General features: G+C 41.5%; 1 protein-coding gene across 2 annotated transcripts; it reads right to left on the bottom strand.

Moving 5' to 3' along the window:
- Nucleotides 1-5,794: 5,794 nt before the first annotated feature.
- LOC102941068 (ADP ribosylation factor like GTPase 14 effector protein) lies at nt 5,795-19,510 on the bottom strand. 2 transcript variants are annotated; one of them, XM_037899924.2, is made up of 4 exons: nt 19,307-19,510; nt 13,924-14,432; nt 10,465-10,595; nt 5,795-9,411 (listed from the first exon to the last, which is right to left on the bottom strand). In XM_037899924.2, exons 2-4 carry the CDS (start codon nt 14,344-14,346, stop codon nt 9,183-9,185), a joined length of 783 nt encoding a protein of 260 aa, XP_037755852.1. In that variant the 5' UTR covers nt 14,347-14,432; nt 19,307-19,510; the 3' UTR covers nt 5,795-9,182. The 2 variants fall into 2 exon arrangements, with proteins under 2 accessions (XP_037755852.1, XP_043403808.1); XM_043547873.1 differs by lacking the exon at nt 19,307-19,510 and adding an exon at nt 15,530-15,582.
- Between the last annotated feature and the right edge of the window lie 1,674 nt (nt 19,511-21,184).

Here is a 21,184-nt window from a genome sequence, read left to right on the forward strand (position 1 = left end):
TATGCCTTTCAGTATCATAGGTGTTGGCAGACATTGACAGAATCCCTTCTCTCAATAATTAATTACCTGAATCTGCTATACCCATGGTAGAGGCATTAGCTGCTGAATCAATTAAACAGACAGCATTCCAGGAAATGTTTTATCACTGGGTAAAAACATCAACTCCACCAGGAAAAATAGGGCACATCACATCTCAGCTATCAGGGCCTGATCTAACTTACTTAAATCGACGACACTCATTGATTTCAGAAGTTAGATCAGTCCTAAAGAAGTATTCATGTCAACAAACTCAGAATATTGTACAGGTGAGAGATAAAAAAAAGTATGCAACTTATTGTATTCAGAGAAAGTATCATGAATCAGGACCATCTAACCATTGCATAGCTCAATTGATGTGTATTGCATGTGTTATTCATACATGAAATGGTTTGCTCTTTCATTGTAATTAATTCCTTGAGTACATCAACTCTGTCTAGATGGCACCTGTGTAAATGTTATACTAATTTTGGTTTTGCAAACTTTTTCTAATGACAAATTTTAAACACAATAACTTACATGTATTTGTCATTATGCCTTATATTTTTAATGCATGTGGAATTCAAGGTTGTAATACTTGATTTATAAAAGGTTTTGCTTTTCTGTTCTTTATAAGAGTAACAAAAGTAGGTTTTTTGGACTATGCTATAAAGGACATAATTTTAAGTCATAGCCATATAGTAGATCAGAAAAATTGGGGATTGCACCTTAACAACATACAATTAGTTTCAAGTGAGGATGGGAAGAAATAATCTTTCAATACTGTAAATGTATGATGGGGGGGAAAAAAGCTTATGCATGCTGTTAGTTGTTTGAGAGATTTATAGATGAAGCAAGACTGAGAAATTCCAAGATATAACCATGTTTTAATCTAGCAGGATTAGTAATAAAGTCTGACTTGGAACAAAATGAAGAATTTTTGAAATGAGGAGATAAAGCTGATGATTTGGAAGTTTATACGCTCATATTACTCAGTTTAATAATGCAGTATAACTTAGCCAAGCTAAGGAAGTCTGTTCTATATTGTTAAACTTCATCAATTTATTAAATTGATTCATTTACAGAATCACAAGGCATAGATTTCAGAATGGTAGCCGTGTTAGTCTGTATCAGTAAAAAGAACAGGAGTACTTGTGGCACCTTAGAGACTAACATTTATTTGAGCATAAGCTTTCGTGGGCTAAAACCCACTTCATTGGTCGCATGCAGTGGAAAATACAGTAGGAAGATTTTATAGACACACACACACACACACACACACACACACACACAACGAGAACATGAAAAAATGGGTGTTGCCATACTCACTATAATGAGAATGATCAATTAAGGTGAGCTATTATCAGCATGGGGAAAAATACCTTTTGTAGTGATAATCAGGATGGCCCATTTCCAACAGTTGACAAGAAGGTGAAAGTAACGGGGTGGCGGGAGGGGAGTGGGGGAATAAGCATGGGGAAATAGTTTTACTTTGTGTAATGACCCATCCACTCCCAGTCTTTATTCAAGCCTAATTTAATGGTGTCCAGATTGCAAATTAATTCCAATTCAGCAGTCTCTCATTGGAGTCTGTTTTTGAAGTTTTTTTTGTTGTAATATTGCGACTTTTAGGTCTGTGAGTGACCAGGGAGACTGAAGTGTTCTCAGACTGGTTTTTGAATGTTATAATTCTTGACGAATGATTTTTGTGTACATTTATTCTTTCACATAGAGACTGTCCGGTTTGGCCAATGTACATGGCAGAGGGGCATTGCTGGCACATGATGGCATATATCACATTGGTGGATGTGCAGGTGAACGAGCCTCTGATAGTGTGGCTGATGTTATTAGGCCCTGTGATGGTGTCCCTTGAATAGATATGTGGACAGAGTTGTCAATGGGCTTTGTTGCAAGGATAGGTTCCTGTTTGAATCTAGAGATCTCTTTAAATAATCTTCCCAATCACCATTTGTTTGACCAATGTTGTCAGATTTTTTGAAAAAAGCACAGGGAACCAAAATTGCACTAAAAATGTCCATGTATCTCACCAGTACTTTAAGCATATGGAAAGACTGATATCTCAGACACCAGACTGTGGTAATTTGCCAATGCTGCTTTTTAAATGGTATTAGGCTGTAGTTACTGTATGATGTTGGCAGCGGAAAAAATGCGTAGGAGTCTTTTCTAAGTGCTTGCTCTATCAAGACTTCCAGTGAAATGCAGGTAAAAGGTTCATCCACATTGCAATATAGCCGTGGCAGCAAACCCAGCTGTGATATTCCTTAGCGGCATCATCAAATTAACCGTTTACAAGTACACAGTTTGGTTTATATCCACACAACAGCTAGATATGCCATCATAATGGTGTTTTGCATCAACCACTTTTTCTTTTGCTTGTCTCAGTGCATTCCTGGCAGCTATTGCATAGTGCCTCATAGCTGCCACCACCTAAAATAGGGGTTCTTTTTGTAAGGGCTTCTCACCTTTCTCCATAGGATTATGGGATTTCTTATGTAAATCCCAGAATCCACTGCCTCAGTGTTCATACTGACCATTTCCCAGCACGTGCACCTGCCATCCGTTTAGACTGTTGTACCCTAAAGCTTCTGGAGTTTGCTGTTTGACAACCTGGATGCATATGAGGGGAGAAATTAAAACATCATTCAGAGCCTTCTGAGATGGTAAAATGACTACAAGATAGAGGTAATGAAGAGGTTCGTGTCTAGCAACACCAACAAGTGAACTGCAAGAAGGGCAGATTAGAGCTGGGGCTGGTACATCCACTGATGGGACAACATTACGATTGTCTGGACAGATTCAGTGTTCGAGATATCCACAGAAAACCAAGCCCATCTTTGACTTTCAATGGGTGGAGCTAAATCCTCCATATCTGTCTCTGTAGATGCCATTGCACAGTGGAGTGCAAGCAGATTATAGCAGGTGTGGGCAAACTTTTTGGCCTGAGGGCCACATCTGGGTGGGGAAATTGTATGCAGGGCCATGAATGTAGGGCTGGGGTAGGGGGTTGGGGTGTGGGAGGGAGTGCAGTGTGCAGGAAGGGGCTCAGGATAAGGGGTTGGGGTGTAGGAGGGGGCATGGAGTGCAGCAGGGAGCTCAAGGCAGGGGGTTAGGGGGCTTGGGGCAGGGTTCAGGACAGGTTTGGGGTGTGGGCTCTGGCCCAGCGCCGCTTACCTCAAGTGGCTCCAGGGTTGCAGTGGCACGCGCTGGTGCTAAGGCAGACTCCCTGCCTTCCCTGGCCCTGTGCTGCTCCCAGAAGTGGCCAGCATGTCCGGCAGTGGCTGCTGGGGGTGGGGCGGGGCAGGCGGCTCCACCGCATGCTGCCCTTGCCTGTGGGTATCACCCCTGAAGCTCCCATTGGCCATGGTTCCATTCCCAGCCAATGGGAGTTGTGTGGGGTGGTACCTGCAGGTGAGGGCAGCGCAGAGCCCTCTGCCCCCGCTTCTCCCAGGGGCCACAGGGATGTGGTGCTGTCCGCTTCTGGGAGCGACACAGAGCCAGGGTAGGCAGAGACCCTGCCTTAGCCCCACTGCGCCACAGGCCTGCAATCTTGCAGGCTGGATTGAAAGCCCTATCTGGCCCACGGGCTGTAGTTTGCCCTCCCTCAATATAGTTTGACAAAGCTCTTTAACACAGGGAAGTCCACAATGGAAAACGTTTTGCATTGTAGTCTTCCCCATGAAAGGTATCAGTTTGGAAAGACAGGTATTAAGAAACCATTCCCATTAGCACGGCATATTGTGGAGGAGATGGGGCTTGAATGCAACAATTGTCTCCTATGCCAACATCTTCCCGCTCATCATATGGGCATGTTTCAAACTGTTGTGTCCATTTCTTCTATTGCCAACACTGCTTCACTCTAGCCTGTTGTCTTTTTCTTAACCTCTTCCTGCACCTTTCCACTATGGCCTGCATGAATGTTACCACAATCTAGAGACAGCAGGCTACTTTCTATAGGTGATGTGAGAGCCATTGCTTTCCTACCTTGTACCATGACCATAGCTTCTCTTTTTATATGTACACACTTTCAGACACTTCTCTTTAGCATGCTGTTCATTCCACTACATGACACCAGTGTCAGGCCTGGTACTTCTCATAGCAGATACTGAAGGCCTCAGGACAATGGTAAATGATCTTTTAAGATTCACAATTGACTGAGGTATCTGATTTCAGCTCTACTAACACAGTATAGGCAGCAGGGAAGAGCTTATTTTACAGGCTGCTCAAGCAAGCAGGCAACTGTTACCTCATGTTATAGAGCTCATCTACTTCCAGGATACTGGACCACTGTGCATTCAAGGATATAGAATAATAAGTGTAGTTACAAAACAAGCTTACAGAGCCTGGGTATCATATAGAGTTTCATTAAAGAAATATGCACGGCTTGTGACCCTGCTGCATAAACTAGAAGAGGAGCAGACTGAAAATTTTTAAATGATCACTGATAAAGGTAAAAGATAAGATTCATACAACTGAGCCCGCCTGAAATTTTTTCCCCACAATTAACTATTGCTAAGTGCTTCTGACATAACACAATCAGACTAAGTTTTTCCATTTGTCTTTGCAGAGATAGGAGACTCATGTTGCATGCCACCTTATTTACACTCTCACTGGTCTTCGCTCTTCCCACTACAAGCATGAAAGACTAAAGGAACAAGCAAGGATTCTCATTTTTATAATGCACTATGAGGAGAGGAGGTTAGTACAGAATTAGAGATGAAATTACTTATTAAATGTCTGATTGGAAGGTTATGACTGATAGGCAAAAACCGGGGAAGGATGGTTTCTTCCTCTCAGGAAGAAGGAATGTAAATTGTCATCTCAGCAGCATTATTCAACTAACAGCAGACACCATTCATTTGGACTCCACAACCGTGGAGTAGGGCAGACCAAAGAGCAAGGCTGGCCCTTTCAGCATTTGCTTACCTGCCTTCTCACTCTGCACTTTGTAACATCACAATAGGAAGTCCCTGACAGCATTTCTTCTGTATGAATGTGCGCCTCATCTCCAATCCAAATAGGTTTACCCTTCAGTTCCAGCAGATCCCCCAAACGTCCAAGGGAAGGAAAGAAAAGAAAAGAAAAAAAGGAAAGGAAGACAAACCCTAGTCCCGATAGAAGAATTAAAAGTGAACTTAAGCACATCTCATGGAATCCCCAGTCCCAAGAGAACAGCATACATTGGGGATCACAGGGTCCTCACTTCTCTTCCAACTGGTCTGCACCTCTTCATGTTGTGGCAAAATGGCAGGTTTTCAGAAATTAGACTCACTACTCACTGTGAATCTTTTGAGACCAGCAAATCAATGATTAAGGCTTGCATTTTAAATTATGATTATACTTTGAGCATTTAATTTAATCTTTATCCCATAAACAGTGCTGTAACCACACAAATATTTTCTGATTTCTGAAGCTGGAGAAATTCAAGAATGCCCCTTCATGATCAGACAGTATATAATCTTTAGACTTCAATAAGGATAGGAATGAAACTGAGTAGAGAAACAAAATCCCATGAGGCTACCTCCTAGAAGGTTACAGTGAAACCTGCACTAAGGACAGCCTTCAGTTAGGCACTCCTGTCTAAAGCGACCACTCAAAGTACCCAGTGTTTCTAGTGAATTGTTCTAACACTAGCCATATTATTTTTAGTTGCATGGTAATTGAAGACAATTTTTAACCCTTCATTTAACGTTAAAAATTTATATAACATTACTATTGAAGCAGTAAGTGGAAAGACTAAGTACATTTGACAAGTTAAAAGTTACTGTCATTTATATTTATTTGCATTTGATTAACAAAAATTACAAGACTTCTTATAAAGTTGAGAGTGTAAGGAGTAAGATTGTGCTTTAATGTTGTAATGCTCCAGAAAGTTTACCAGAACTTGAAAGGCCAAGAGATTTTTTTACATTACATTTCAGTGAATTATTTCATAGTTAGTATTGCATGAATCAAAAATCCAATGATAAAAGAAAAGAACGTCCAACATTATCTTAAAAGCAAGCAGATTAAAATGCAGCATGAGTCTGATTTGGAGTTTAATATTTCATGAGTACCAGCAGATGTCAGCATAACCCCATGAAGTTAGCAACAGTAATTTTACATCCAACCAACCAGAAATCTGAATCTTAGTTCTACAGCTGCAAACCTCCTGAGTTTTCACATCATTACTGGAAATTGAAAATACCTATACTAAACCAGCGTTTCTCAAATGCGGCCACAGCCTCCTGGATTGTTTGGGGGGGGGGGGGGGGAGGGGGAAGGAGGGAAGAGCAAAGCAGCAGCCCCTCCCTGGTGTTCCTGGATGCACCACCTTGGTGGTTGGTTACTGGGGCCACCAGCAGGGTTGCCCTCTCCCCTCCCCCCGGAGACACCTGGAACACAACGCTGGAGAAGCAGGCAGCCAATGAGTTCCTCACCTTCCCAAGAGAAGTGGGGCTTAGGCTTTGGACTTCAGCCCTGAGGTTGCGGGGGGGGGGGGGGGGGGGGGGAGCTCCTGCCACGGGGATTCAGATTCCAGCCCTGGGCTCCCAGCTGCGCAGCTTTGGGCTACATCCTCCAGCCACGGAGCTTCAGGCTGCAGCCCCCTGCTGCCTCCCTTGGCCCTCCTCTCCCACATCAAGGGTTTAATTTGTCCCCAGGCTTGCCAGGGCTGAGTATGTCTGCTGTGAAAAGTGATACTTGTATGTTTGTTAAGATCACTTTTCACAACATGCTTATTAGCTAGTAATAAATAAATTACAATGATTTGGACATGTATATGTGTATATTTTATTTTTTCTAACAGTAATTAAGTATTTTAGGAAAAGTGTGACAGCGGCCACCAGGAAGAGTAGTGGCCACACTCTGAGGCCACCAAAAAATTTGTCCCGAGAACCCTGTACTAAACAGCAAAATTACACTATCACAAATTTTACCAAGAAAATCCTTCAAAAGGCAATAGTTACATGGCATCCTTGAGCAAAATTGATGCAAATCAGTCCAAAAATATGTAAGTTTGACAAAATAGTCTGAAGCTACAGTAAGACTGTACAAGATTTTCCTACGTTTCTCTTATTCAAAAACAATGCTATGTTCAACTGTATAGCTGTTAGGTCTAACTTGTTAAGAATTTATTAGCATTTCTACTATAAAATTTCAATTTACAGGAGTTTTGTAAAACTCAGATGTGAAATGTTAATTCTGTCTGAAACTAGGTATACTAAATTTACTCTTTGGTTGAAATTATTTAAACTCAATTGGTTTGCACAGCAGTTTGGCTATTTTTAGTCTAAACAACAGAGGAAAGACATCTGGACTATTTTCAGCTGCATCTGTAAACCTTTACCAAAAAAAGCCATAGAAGTATGCAGTTCAGTCTACTGTGGATTAGCCATGTTGAATTTTTGTTTACTACAGAATTAACTGTAAGTCTAAATGATTTAAATAATGCTATTTAGAACCCAAGTAGGACTTTATAGTAAAGCAGTACATCAAATTATGTCAATGCAGTGAAAATTCCAAAGAACATGAAAAAAATGTTTGTGTGTAAAACTAGATATTAAATCTGGCAGATGGTTACAGAAATATATCATGAAGTAGTTTCTTTATGCTATGATCCCCTATAGTAGCTGAAGAGCGAAGCAGAACAGTAAGAAGCAATTCTATCATAGGCTTGTGATAACAAATGTTATGGAAGCCACTACAATCCAGATGCCACACATGCATATGACCACAAACGTAAACTGTATGCCAGATTCAGCTTTTGCTCACCCAGTTCACTTTAGGAAGTAGGTTGCAAAGATGGCTTTGCTCTTGCCCACTGCTGATCCAGTTCCCCAGTGTAAGTGAGCAGCCTTCAGGTTGTTCTACATTTTGTCAGCTATCCATAGTTTCAAGGGGCAGCATCAGCAACTGGCCATACCTAGTAACCTGGCTGGGGAGAGGGAGTTAGGGGCTGTAAGAGCACTATATGATTCTAAGCTGCTCTGATTCATCTATCTAGGGAGAATCTGCAAGTGACTGTTTAAGCTGGATGCACAGAGTAGCTATAGCAGGGAAGATGAGCTAGCCTTCTCAACTGCTATCAAAAATATTCTCAGCAAATGTGCTGTAATACTAAGGTATCTTCAAAAGAAAGGCATCCTTTGCCCACCCCAATGAACAAAACAAAGCAAACAGAAGACAAACCACATCTAGGTTACCTGGGAAAGATTTGTTTAAACAACGTGTTGCAGAGTCCTGCCTCCATAACTTTGCTCCTGTCATTAGGAATCAGATAGTTACTGAGTTTTATTTCAAAACCGAATAGACACAGTATATGCCAAGTTTCATTCAGGAAAGGGTTTTTTGTTTTAAACAAACATCCCAGTTATCAAGCTCCAAAGCAATGGGTTTGTAAAAGCAGCGCTGACAGTCTTTATACCTTTGGTGTTAAAGTCAGGATTTTCCCCATCCTGAACTATTAGTTCGTTTCCAATGGTGCAACAAGCAGAAACTATCAACTGCCATCTGTGAGAGAGCACCCCCTAAGTGGTAAATACTGTTTAAATAATTAGGACAGAGCTTATTTATATTTTTAAAAGTATATTTATAGCAAACCAGTGCAATGAACATGTTGATTTAGCCCCTATATTGTTAGATGTTTAACTGTGCTATAACAGTCCCAAAACTCATTTTAAAAAATACAGCATTTACTATTTGTTATACACCTGCTAATACTGGTCACGATTGCCATTGCTTACATTTTAAACTTAAAGAGACTACATTTATTTTTAAAAGATAGTAAAAACAAACATGAACACCAAGTCTTTAAGGGGAGAGGTGAGAAAGAAGAGATGCATGGAGAAAGAGCCTTCTCTACAGAGCAGGGCATCTGCAGCAGCTAATCCCAAATTTCTTTTAACACTTAACCAGCCACTCAGTTTCAAACTCTTACTGAACAGTCAAGCACTGCATTGTTCCAGCCTTTTTGCTGGTTTGTATGGATGAGTACAAGGTGGAATGAAGTGTGACAATACACAATTAGTATGAGTAACAGCCTTTCTAAACCATATCAAACAATGAATTTGTAAGTCTGAACAGACTGTTCATGTGTGTTATGACAGGTTCCACTGATTTTCATTAGACCATCAAATTCTGTATTGGAATGCAACACAAATACTTATAAATTAACCCACATGCTTATTGCGAATAATTTCTCCTCCTTCTATCTCAATTTGTTCATATAACCACTTGCGATCACAGCGGCATTCAGCTCCACATTTGTTGGAACCACACTTGGGACAAGCATAGAAGCATCCCAAGCAATCTTCATCAAGACAGTCACAGAGGTCCATCCCACTATAAAGCAGAAGTCCCTGGCTATCATAGACTTTACTCTTTGCTGGGATTACTTGCCTGTATAATGAAAAACAGGTGTTACTTCCAGCATTCATAACAGAAGACCTTCCAGTTTACTTGATTACAAATAGTTAGCAATGGATGAAGAGAGAAATTAAACTATGTCAGCAATTTTCTTGCGCTGAAAGGTTTAACACTAAACCATTCTAAAAGTTACACATACTCCACTGCTTATTGTCAAGCACGTACATTAAAATTTGACCTCTGAAAACTGGAGCCATATTTTTTGTAGCTCTTTTGAACAGAGGTTCTCAACAAGAAGGTTCTCAATCTCTTCCTTACCATCATTCCATATTAAGCCACTTGCAATTCACTTTACGAATACACAGTAAAATAATCTTTTGCAACAGGTATAGCTGCATTTCAAGAGACTGTACACAACAATACATGAAGTACTTTTGACAGCTGAGGAAATATTCCTTTTACACTTTACTCAGAGCTTATGTCCTAGTTAATTCTAGTCAATCCAAAAAGTGTGGTTTTAAAAAAAAGAAAAGAAAAAAAGCCAAGTGTGCCTGTGGGAAAATCACATTCAAAAAAGTTGAAGTTGTGGGGTCTTGCCCAAGTTGATAGATGACCCTTTTCTAACTTGGCAGATTTTTTTTTATTTTTATATATCCATTTTTTTATGCTTTAGCAGTGTGACAAGAATTATATTGAATTTAGTACAATGAAAGGCGATCAATTGCATGAATATTTCCCTCTCATAAGGCCCGCATTATTTGGCTTAGTTTGTCTTGCCTACTGTCAGACTTTTACTTTGCATAATAATACATGGAATTAGTTGCTATGTCTAAATTCAGTCAATTGCCATGTTTTAACTAATATTTTATTCTATTATAATCTCAAAGCATGGTTTGACAAAAATATTTTATTGTAATATTCTATACACTGAAACAAAATTAATAGGCTATCTCAAAAATGAGATTGGGCTACATAATAAAGGCTTAGTTTTGTCATCACTCCTCCAAGCTTTAAAAAAGAAAAAAAAAGAGAGACAATCCAAACATCCCAAATTTTAAATATGAATTAACATAGTAAACAGCCCACCTGTCAGAATTAACCGATGTGCTTTTTGTTTGTAGCCTTCTCTTTTCCCTTTTACTGCTTTCTGGAGCAAATTCAGTCTGTCGTCCTGGATTAGCAAACTGCAAGGACTTCAAAGCTTTAGCTGTTCGCCCCTGAACAAAGATAGAAATTTTCATTTTAAATATTAATACCAAACCAAATCCATAGGAGAGTTGACAATCAAGCTGGGATTTTGTGAAGCCTCAAGTAAATTGTTAAGCCCAAAGCTGAGGCCAAGTGCTGCATCTATCAGCAGAGGACAATCTGAATCTTAAAAGAAAACAATTACACAAAGTAACTGTCCCACCCTTAGTGATGCAAGTTATATGAATAAATAGTAATATAAGCCTTACTTTAATAATTGTAAGGGTTCTTATTTTCTGGTTCTCACTCTGACCTCTAACCCTTTCCTAATAAGGCTCTGATGTGTTGTTAAAATATAGTTTTGGGGAATGCTCTATAGCAGGAGTGGGCAAACTTTTTGGCCTGAGGGCCACATCGGGTTTCCAAAATTGTATGAAGGGCCAGTTAGGGGAGGCTGTGCCTCCCCAAACAGCCAGACATGGCCTGGACCCTGACCCGTACCCCCTCTGCTTCTTGCCCCCCAATGGCCCCCCCGGACTCCTACCCCATCCAACCCATCCCCCCTTGTTCCTTGACAGTTCCTGTCCCCGGGACTCCTGCCCCAACCACCACCCCCTGCTCCCTGTCCCCTGACCGCCCCCCGGCCCCCCATCTAACCCCTCCTCTCATTCCTGACAGCCTCCCCCCCCCCCCCCCCCCCCCCCCGGGACCCCTGCCCCATCCAACCCCCCCTCTCCTTCCTGACTGCCCCCCCCCGGGACCCTGCCCCATCTAACCCCCCCTCTCCTTCCTGACTGCCCCCCCCGGGACCCCTGCCCCATCCAACCCCCCCTCTCCTTCCTGACTGCCCCCCCTCCTTCCTGACTGCCCCCAGGACCCCTGCCCCATCCAACCCCCCCTCTCCTTCCTGACTGCCCCCCCTCCTTCCTGACTGCCTCCCCCCCAGGACCCCTGCCCCATCCAAACACCCCTTCTCCCTGTCCCATGACCTCCCCTGGGACCCCTGCCCCCATTCATCACCCTGTTTCCTGCCCTCTGACTGCTCCGCCCCCATCCACACCCCTGCCCCCTGACCACCACCCTGAACTCCCCTGCCCCACTAACAAACCCCCCAGCTCCCTGCCCCCTTACCACGTTGCCTGCAGCACCAGTGGCTGATGGCGCTACAGCCGCGCTGCCCAGAGCACCGGGTCAGGCCACGGCTCTGCAGCTGTGCTGCCCAGTCACCCAGAGCATTGCGCTGGCGGAATGGCTGCGGGGGAGGAGGAACAGCAGGGGAGGGGCCAGGGGCTCAGGGACCAAGCAGGCGGGTCGTGCGGGCCGGATGTGACCCGTGGGCCATAGTTTGCCCACCTATGCTCTATAGCTACATGGGCAGCTGCTTCTAAATTTCAAAGGCTATCTTCTCTTAGAAGCATAACCTACAATCCTTCTAAAGCGGTCAATCTTCTCTCCCATAGCACCAAACTTAGTTTCTTTTAAATCGAGCTAACATTTAACATGATGAAAATGGTAAATTAATATATTGGTTTTATTCCCATTAAGTCCTTTGTTTTCTATTTCTTCTCTTATAACCTCTGAATACATAAGAGAAAAAAAATTTCCAACTCCATTTCCTCACTTCACTGGATCAAGAAGCAATTCTCTCCAAAAGAGTTAATATGTACAGGAAAATGGCTTGTAATTTTAAATGTGTTAAATATTTACATCAGATGATTAACAGAATTTAAAAAACTTTCCCATGATGACACTAAACTTCTGATGAGAATTTTTATAATGAAAAGAGATTGGACGTGTTCTGGATAGTGCCTCAGATATTGACAAATCAAAATGCAGAGATTCCTAAACCAATTATATTGGACATTTGAGGATATACAGTAAAACTAATAAAAATAAACTTCGTGCCATATTTCTGAAATAACATATGTACACAAAGGGAGGATTCATCCCTTCTAAAAATGAGTTTGTCTTGTTTACCTTCTAGATAAGTAACACAATAAGTCATTTTGTCAAGTTTGGCTGTACAAATATGCCAAATTTAGTACAGTAACCTTGTAGGACTGAGACCACAACATCATGGACTCAGTCCACCATAAACAATTCCAGTAAATTTTTTGTGGTAAGAATTATTTCTGTGCAGTATGCAATACTTCAGAAAAAGTCTGCAATTAATATGTCATTCAGATTTTGTTTGATTAGTCATGGGTTCTCAAACTGTGGGTCGAGACCCCAAAGTAGCCACACCCCCATTTGAATGGGGTTGCCAAGGCTGGTGTTGGCCCTGGGCCCCAGGAAGTCTAAAGCCCAAGCCCCACTACCCAGGGTTACGGTTACACGCCCCCTGCCCAGAGCAGAAGCTCTTGGGCTTCAGCTTTGGCCCTGGCCCTGCCCCTGTCCCTGCCCGCGGTGGCAGAGCTCGGTCTTCGGTCCCCCATCCTGGGCTTGTGTAGTAATTTTTGTTGTCAGAAGGGGGGTCACGGTGCAATGAATTTTGAGAACTGCTGGATTAGACAATACTTTATTATGACAAAAAAGCCAGCATTTTTCAGTTTGTAAATTTTCTTTGTAATTTAGCAGCACTAAGACTTGGGCTATGTCTACATTACGGAGCTCTAAGTGACATGGCTGGGCTGCTACAGCCGGGCTGCTAAAGGGCACGCAGTGTAGCCGCTGTCTTTCGGCTCTCCTCCCAACAAAGTGCTGTTCACACTGGCACTTGTCGTTGACAAAACTTTTTTCTTGCGGGAGGGTGTTTTTTTAACATCTCTGAATGACAAAAGCTTTGTCTTTCACTTGCTGGTGTACACATAGCCTTAGTCTAGGACTTACACATGTTCTAAATATCTACTGTAGACAGGCAGTGTACATTTTAACACATGCTAAGCTAGCTGCGTTAAAACCCAGGGAAAAGTGTGGTCTTAAACAGGATCAGTTAGTACATCAAAAGTACATCCAGCCTTGTCTACATTAGATTTTAGTAACGTATTAGAATGTGTTAGCTAATAGCCCAAGAAAAGACCTTTACGCACATCTACAGGGGAGCAGAAAACCCTCTTTTTTCTAAAATGTCAAGACACATACTATTTAATGACTGTCCTATAAGAAAGTAGATTTTTTTAAAAAAGTTAGTATAAAAACAAAAGAGATTGATGGTCTCCCTTTAAAGCACATACCCATTAAACTGGTGAATTTTTCAAAAGAAGGTTTATAAATATTATCTCTCGTACATTAAAAAAATTAACACTTTCACATTTTAAGGAAACAAGTTATGAGCTTTCTTTATGTAGGACTCAAATCAAGCCCCACCCCATTAACTTGTAGAGTTTAGAGGGGTGAAAAATCGACCCATATACATACGTCTGAATCAAGTTTCCTTCTTTGGCGATCTTCAGGGTCAACATCCACACTTCCATTGATTATCTGTGTACACTTTGGACAAAGCTTCCAACCAGGTACAAACTGTCTTCCAAACTTGGCACTTAGAAAAGCTGCATCATCTAAGTCGATTGCGCGTAAGTTTTTCTTTGATACTTTCCTGTGTATGTTAAATGGGTCACAACATGATTTTTGCAGATCTTCAAATCTGTCAATGTAAATTTTTGCATGATGGAAGCAGATTGTATTGGTCTCAGAAAGAGTCACTCCAGTCCTAAGCTGAAGTAGTAGCAGATCGGATGAAGATAGATCTTGCTTAGTCTTGAAGCCAGCATGACGGGTATAGTATATCTTATGACATTCATTAGCAGTTTGGAGCTGAATTCCAACTGAACATGGATCCATCTTACTTGATCAGTATAATCTATTTCACTGTTACTTTGCCTAGAATCAATTCTTTGCAGTCTTTAGTAGTTTCTATGAGGATCACCCTGGAGAAAGCATTAAAATCAATCAGATTTGTGCTGCAAACCTTTATCTGTGAGCTTGAGAGATTAGGTTCAAGTGTTAAAAAACCCTAAAATTAAGTTTTAAGAAATATTAGTGTACTATTTCCTTTTATTATAGTTGATAAGGCTCAGATATGTTGGATTTTATTCAGGAATTAAGCTATAGTATATATTTATATTTCTTTGGGGGGGGGGAGGCTTGTATTCAAATCTATGGTAAATGTTGACCTACTTTAAATATCTAAACTCATCTACGGAAAAGTACAAATTCCAAGTGTACTATCTTAGATACACTGTCGTTTGGTATGATACACACATCGAAGCTAGTTGCAAGCCCAACATTAGCCCTTAAAAGTGTAGAAGAGTCTGACAAAAGCTTTGTGAGATCTTCTACTGCAACACAATGGTGAAAGTTGCATGTGCTTGAAGCCAAAAGGTTAAGAAGCATTCATATTGAGTTAATTTGCTTTTCAAAATGCCAAGCCCACCCACAAGTAATCTTGAACTAAGAACATAAACTTAACTTGGAGTTATAAATTCAACCACATGATTTTTTTGTATATAAATTGGGAAACATTAACAAGAATAAAGTGTACACATTTTGCTAAATATGGAGACAGTACTATCCATCTTTTATTTATAGATATATATCAAAAGCCAGCTGTACACTGGAAAAAGGTATTTTAGAACTACTTGAGTTATCGCTTCCAACAAAATAAAAGCAAGATACTCAGCACACAAAATGTAATATTCTAGCAACAATAAAAACTAATATTTAATGAAGAAGTGTTCCAGACCTAACCAATATACAGAAGCTGCTAGCGTCATTTTTAAGTGTCTAAAGCTTAGAAAGGTTTCTTGACACAGGACAATGACTAGATAATATATCTTTTAAAAACAGAGACCATGAAAATCAATTGCATGCAGCATTTTTGCAGCAGAAATCCCCTTGATTGTAATGCTTCAGAGTTTTCCTAAACCTAACATCAATGTTACCTATATGTTCAAAATGTATATTAAAAATTTAATTACAGTTAAAATATAAATATGAATAAATGAGGAACACATCAGAATGTTACCATTTATTCACTGCAGACACAGTTCACAGGTGTCTTGTATGAGATAGTTGTTTCTAAAAGTAAAAATCCAAAACCAAATGATTTTCTAGGGCACTATTTTCAGTGAGCATCGAACCAGTTTCCAGTGCACAATTCTATAGTAGTTTGAAGACAGAAGTAATAACATACTACAGAATAACAGTTTTTACTATATTCATTTTTCCTGAACATTTTTGTGCCTTGGTTTGTGTATTATCACAGGCTTTGCAATTAAGCAGTGCTCTGTTAATTTTCTGAGTTTTTAAAAAAAATTCATGAGACATACCAGGACCCTCAGCAACAGCATTCGATGCTATGGCAACAGTAAAAAAAACAAACAAAAAAACTTGACACTACTCAAGTGGTTGAGAAATATATGCAGTTTTCATTTTAAGAGCAGCAAGTTTGTTTTTGTTGGCTATATTTGAAATGCATTGGCTATTTGCCTAACTGATTTCAGGCTGCAGCCCTCAATCCTGTATTTTAAGGAATGTATTTACAGTCAAACATAGATTATCTAAACTCTACTTAACCAAAATTCTTGGTTATCTCAAAAGTCAAGTTAACTCTGTGAGAACGGATTGACATTCTGGCCCTGAAGAGCTCCTAAGGTCTGCATGACTGAAATGCATGCAATTACCCTGGGTTTCTACAATTACCTAACATTTGGAAACCAATGGGGACTTGTGAGCTTTGAAAAAATTTATTCCAAATTCTTATGCAGGTCACTTTCATAGAATTTATAAGCTCTTATAGTATAACCTGTATGTTCATTTGAAAACGTTCATATAGCTGGAGTAGAGGCATGACACCAGAGACTCCCATTTCTCTACATCAGCGTTTCCCAAACTGTGTTCCACGGAACACGGGTGTTCCACACGATGTGAATAGGTGTTCCGTGAAAGAATCTAACATTTAATTTTGACTCTTGCACTTGATTTTTGTACCACTTTGTACGCGCTATCCAGTTAGAAATTGTTAGTTCAAGTTATTATAAATTTGTATTTTTGCTTTGTTTTATAAAATATATTTGAGCATAAATAACGCAACTTTTTATTTGAAAACCAAACGACTACAAAATAATATTATAAGTGTTCCGTAATAGGCTAAAAAGTGTTCCATGGCCAAAAATGTTTGGAAAACGCTGCTCTACATATTAGCTTACACTTGTCTTCAGCATTAGTGGCATAGGAAGTTTATCTGTATTTTTTCATTATTGCTTCATTCATTGTCAAACCAAAATCCAGCCAATTAAAATTAGATCCAGGACCCCGTCAATTTTTGTGGCTTTACCGCAACAACTTCCTAATTATTTTTATTTAACATTTTTTCTCCCCTCCCTTGCTTTTTAGGAGAGCCACAGAAACCAGCCAAAATGACTGACTACATTAGGCAAAAGAACAAAACTGGCTATAAACGAAGAACTATCAAGTGAACAAAGTACACAAACTACACAATACTTCCCCCTCCAATTTTTTTGAATTATAAGAATTTTAGCGTTTACTTTGAGCAATAGAAAGTGATTTCTTCCCCAGACAGAACTGATCTTTGACAGTGTGCCTTTAAAGCTGTAAGTCTTATGGCTGGCATATAAACTGTTGACTTTGTTTTCAGAACTCATCAGCTGAGAATATAACAACTCAGATACTTGTCAGGGTTTACTTTGGTACATGCTGCACTGGTCATTTTCTTATGTTAAGATTTCCAATCTTTTTTGAGCTTTAAGCTTATCACTTTTAAGGATACTTGTCTAGCAGTTCTTTTGGATATTTTTATCTTACACTTTACGGATTACATTTTAGAGTGAATCAGAACAGACAACCATAAAATCAAATATTTATATAAAATATAAAACATTTACTTCTGTGGCCTTTACCAAAAATGTGTTTTGGGTTAAATGTAATAGACAATGAATAATTCTGGCAGTGGTGTAAGTTGCATACTGGTAGTCTAGGTTTCACTATATGCTGGAGAAAAAAAAAGCTTTTGTTTGTTTGATCCTTCACTATGTGTGTGTTTCTGAATGATTCCGGCCCCTGCTACATTAAAAATAGCACATATTACATAGCCAATATATAATTTAAAAGGTTCCCAATTTTGCAGATGCATTCAAAAGTTGAATACTTGGAAGGTGAATTTGAAATAATAAAGTAGATTACTAAAAGTATTTTCTATTCACCTGCATCTATTTTCCTTAAAATGAAACTTCCATCCAGTTTTCTGATTGCTATTCTTGGCAGGCACCCACAATAATGGAGGATTGCACTACCTGAAGCTCCAACTGTACTCTGCTTTGAGAAAGCACCTTTTAAATGGGACACAACTGTGCATTCAACAATAATACAAAGTTTATAGGACAATAAGTTTAGTTCTCGTTCCTTTGATTTATATGTGAATCGCTGGCACACACATAGAAACCGATGGATTTCCAAACTGGAAAAAGGAAGAAGTATATACAGTTCTTTTTAATTTAGAATAGCTCTCAGTGCAAAATGGAACAGAACAAAATTTCACACAATAATAGAAGAGATTTTTTTATTTTATTTTTTAGTAAAGCTTGTATTCACCAGGATTTCCTAATTGGCACTTACTGCTTGAACAGTGCAAACTGAAACAGCTCAAAGTGATGTGTGACGCAGATGCTCAAGGCACAATGAAGCACTTGTGTAAGCTAAGCCAAGAACACTTGAAGGAGTAGTGCAGTGGGAAAGCAGGGAACAAGTGCTGAAAACTGAAGTAAAGGTGGCAAGAAATGAAATAAAACTAGACTGATAGCAGTGTGTTATGAGGAGAAAATGGGAGAACAGCCAGAAGCTGTAACTTCAGGTCTCTCCATTCCCAAATAGACAGAAACCAGGCATATCAAATTGCAGCTTTTTATTTATAGTAGAAAAGCATGCTGCTCCTATATATCCAAACAGTGGTACTGGTTAGAGCCAGCTTTTTTGGATGTCTGAAGTTTTATGTGCTTTATTGCTGAGACAGCATCAGCCACTACTTTTGGCAAATGCTACTTAAATGAAAGCTCCAGCCTATCTACCTAAACTATCACAGTATTGTACTACTGGGGGGAGGGATAGCTCAGCAGTTTGAACACTGCCCTGCTAAACCCAGGATTGTGAGTTCAATCCTTGTGGGGGCCCTTTAGGGATCTGGGCACAAATTGGGGACTGGTTCTGCTTTGAGCAGGGGGTTGGACTAGACGACCTCCTGAGGTCCCTTCCAACCCTGATATTCTAAGTAGGCTTTATATTGCTTTTGACCCTTATTTAATCACTTGGGTGCAGGGTTGGGGAAAAATCAGTGTTTTTAGAGTAAATTGTATACAGAGACAAAACGTGGAGCAAAGCAAGGTTTATTAGAGACAAACTCACAGAAGCACTGCTGATGACAAAGAGGTACATTGTAGGCAATTCCATAATACAAGACCAAGAGACCAAAGTTAATAGCAAGTTCATTCAAAAGAAGGGGAAATGCCCCTGCGCGCAGCCTGCTGCAGAACGGAGCGGGGCAGACACCGAGGCCTGGTCTACCCTGAAAACTCACATCGCCCCAGCTACGGAGGAGCTCAGGGCAATGAAGAAATCTTCCCCCTCCCCGAGCGCAGCCACGCCGGCCTAGCCCGGGTGTAGACACAGCTCGAGGCAGCCGCACTGGGCCCTCCCTCGCCTCCGACTCCCCGCTCCCGCGAGCCCGCCGCCAGGCCTCCCGCTTCAGAGCCTCCCTCCACCAAACCCAGCCTCCCCCACCGCCCCGTACCTTGCCGTAGGTTTTCTTCCGCCCTTGTGCCGCCACCCCAGAACCCGACTCCCGAGTGCCCCCCACCAGCGCCGCGGTACTCGTGGCCGCCATTAAACCTCGCCGCGCACCACAGAGCACCGAGGCCGCCGGGAAGGCTAGAGAGTCGCTGCCTTTCAGTCCGCGACACACACAGCGACCAGAGAGAGGCGGGGGGGGCGACGCCCTCGTGACCAAGCTGCCGCGCGAGCGAGGCTGCGCATGCGCATTGCGTGCGGGTCGGGCGCACGGGCACGCAGGGGGCGGGGCTCGGGCTGCGGCCTGGGGCTCTCCGCCGGGGAGGCGGAGGCAAGTCCCGCCCTGTCCGCCCAACCCAGCGCGAGGGGTCGGGCTGGAGGGACCGTTCAGGGGCTCGTGGCTGCGCGGCTGTTGCTGGCCCAGGCGGAGGCCGGGGCTGCATTGGCGATTCCGCAGCAGAGCAGAACCGGCGGCTTGGAGAAGTTCGGCGAACAGCTGCGGCGCTCGTCTGCCCTCCCTCGGTCTTGTGCCGGCGCGGCCCGCGACCCACACCCGGCCCTGCCCCAGAGCTGTGCCAGGCCTGCCCTGAGGGCGTCGGGACTTGCCTAGGGTGGTGCAGGAAGCGTGTGGCAGACCAGGGCGTTCAAGCCTGGCGGGCATCCCGAAGCTTTCCCTGGGCATCCCGTGCAGCAGCGTGGACCTACAGCCCGCCTGGAACACTAGTGCCCAGCCCAGAGCTGTGAACTGAGCCCCTCTTCTTACTTCTCCAGCAGTGTGACGTGAGAACAATAGATGTAGAGGAAGCAAATGATAAGGAAAAAGAAAAGGAGGACTTGCGGCACCTTAGAGACTAACAAATTTATTTGAGCATAAGCTTTCCTGAGCTACAGCTCACTTCATCGGATGATAAGGGTGAGGCTCAGAAACCCCAGGGCAGCATCCACCCCACTGACCAATACTCTGTTGAAAGAGCTGGTTGAAAGTTGATATTTCTGTTTTACAGGAAATCCATCCTTCTGAAAAATTTTTGATTCCAAATCTGAAGAGTCCAAAATTTATATAAAATTTTCCCCAGGCTGCATATAAAAATGAATAAAATATAAAAAATAAACTTGTGGAGAGTCATTTGGAAATGAAACAAAACATTCCATTCCAGTAAGGTCACTCCACAGTGTTTCAAAATGGAGCAATCCCCTAGGACAAAATCATGACCTTATGACACTGTGATGTTTTGTTGTTACCTTACCCACCTTGTCTCTCTGTTTGTTTCCACAACAAGGTGTAAGTACATTGTCTGTTTCCCAGACTGTTTTAGCCTTATCAAAAGGCTTCATTCAGATTCCCCCTCTCCTCCAGTGGCAACACTGAGTCACATTCCCAGTTCCCACAGATTTTTTTCAGTGGAAAAATGCTCTATTGGAAAGTTTTTGACCCACTCTATAACGAAGCCATGCAAGTTTCGCTTGTTACATATTTACCATTTTGCACAGTTCTAGTTGTCAGCTTTTCCTTTTTCCCCTTCAGTCATTTTGAATGTAGGGTGGTTGGCTCATGGGCACAATTACAGCCATGAAACATTTTGGGGAATCAATGCAATATGTTCATACGCTGTCATGAAATAAACATTACAACATTGGAATGCCATTACTTTGTCCTATGGGAATAGGAAGTTGCAGTAGAGACCATTAGAATCTTTTAAGTAGTTGTTGCTCTTTTGTTGGTGGCTGTTGATTTCATTTGGCAAGGTCCGAAAATCTTTCAAGATGGATTTAGAGTCAAACTCAGCTTTTATTTCTGCATGGTTAAGTCCTGAATGATGTGACAAGTTAAACAGCTAAGGAGCTGACACCAGCCTGTTTGTTTAAATTATAATCAGATGGC

The sequence above is a fragment of the Chelonia mydas genome, chromosome 6, assembly GCF_015237465.2.
Source record: "Chelonia mydas isolate rCheMyd1 chromosome 6, rCheMyd1.pri.v2, whole genome shotgun sequence".
Classification (NCBI taxonomy): Eukaryota; Metazoa; Chordata; order Testudines; family Cheloniidae; genus Chelonia; species Chelonia mydas.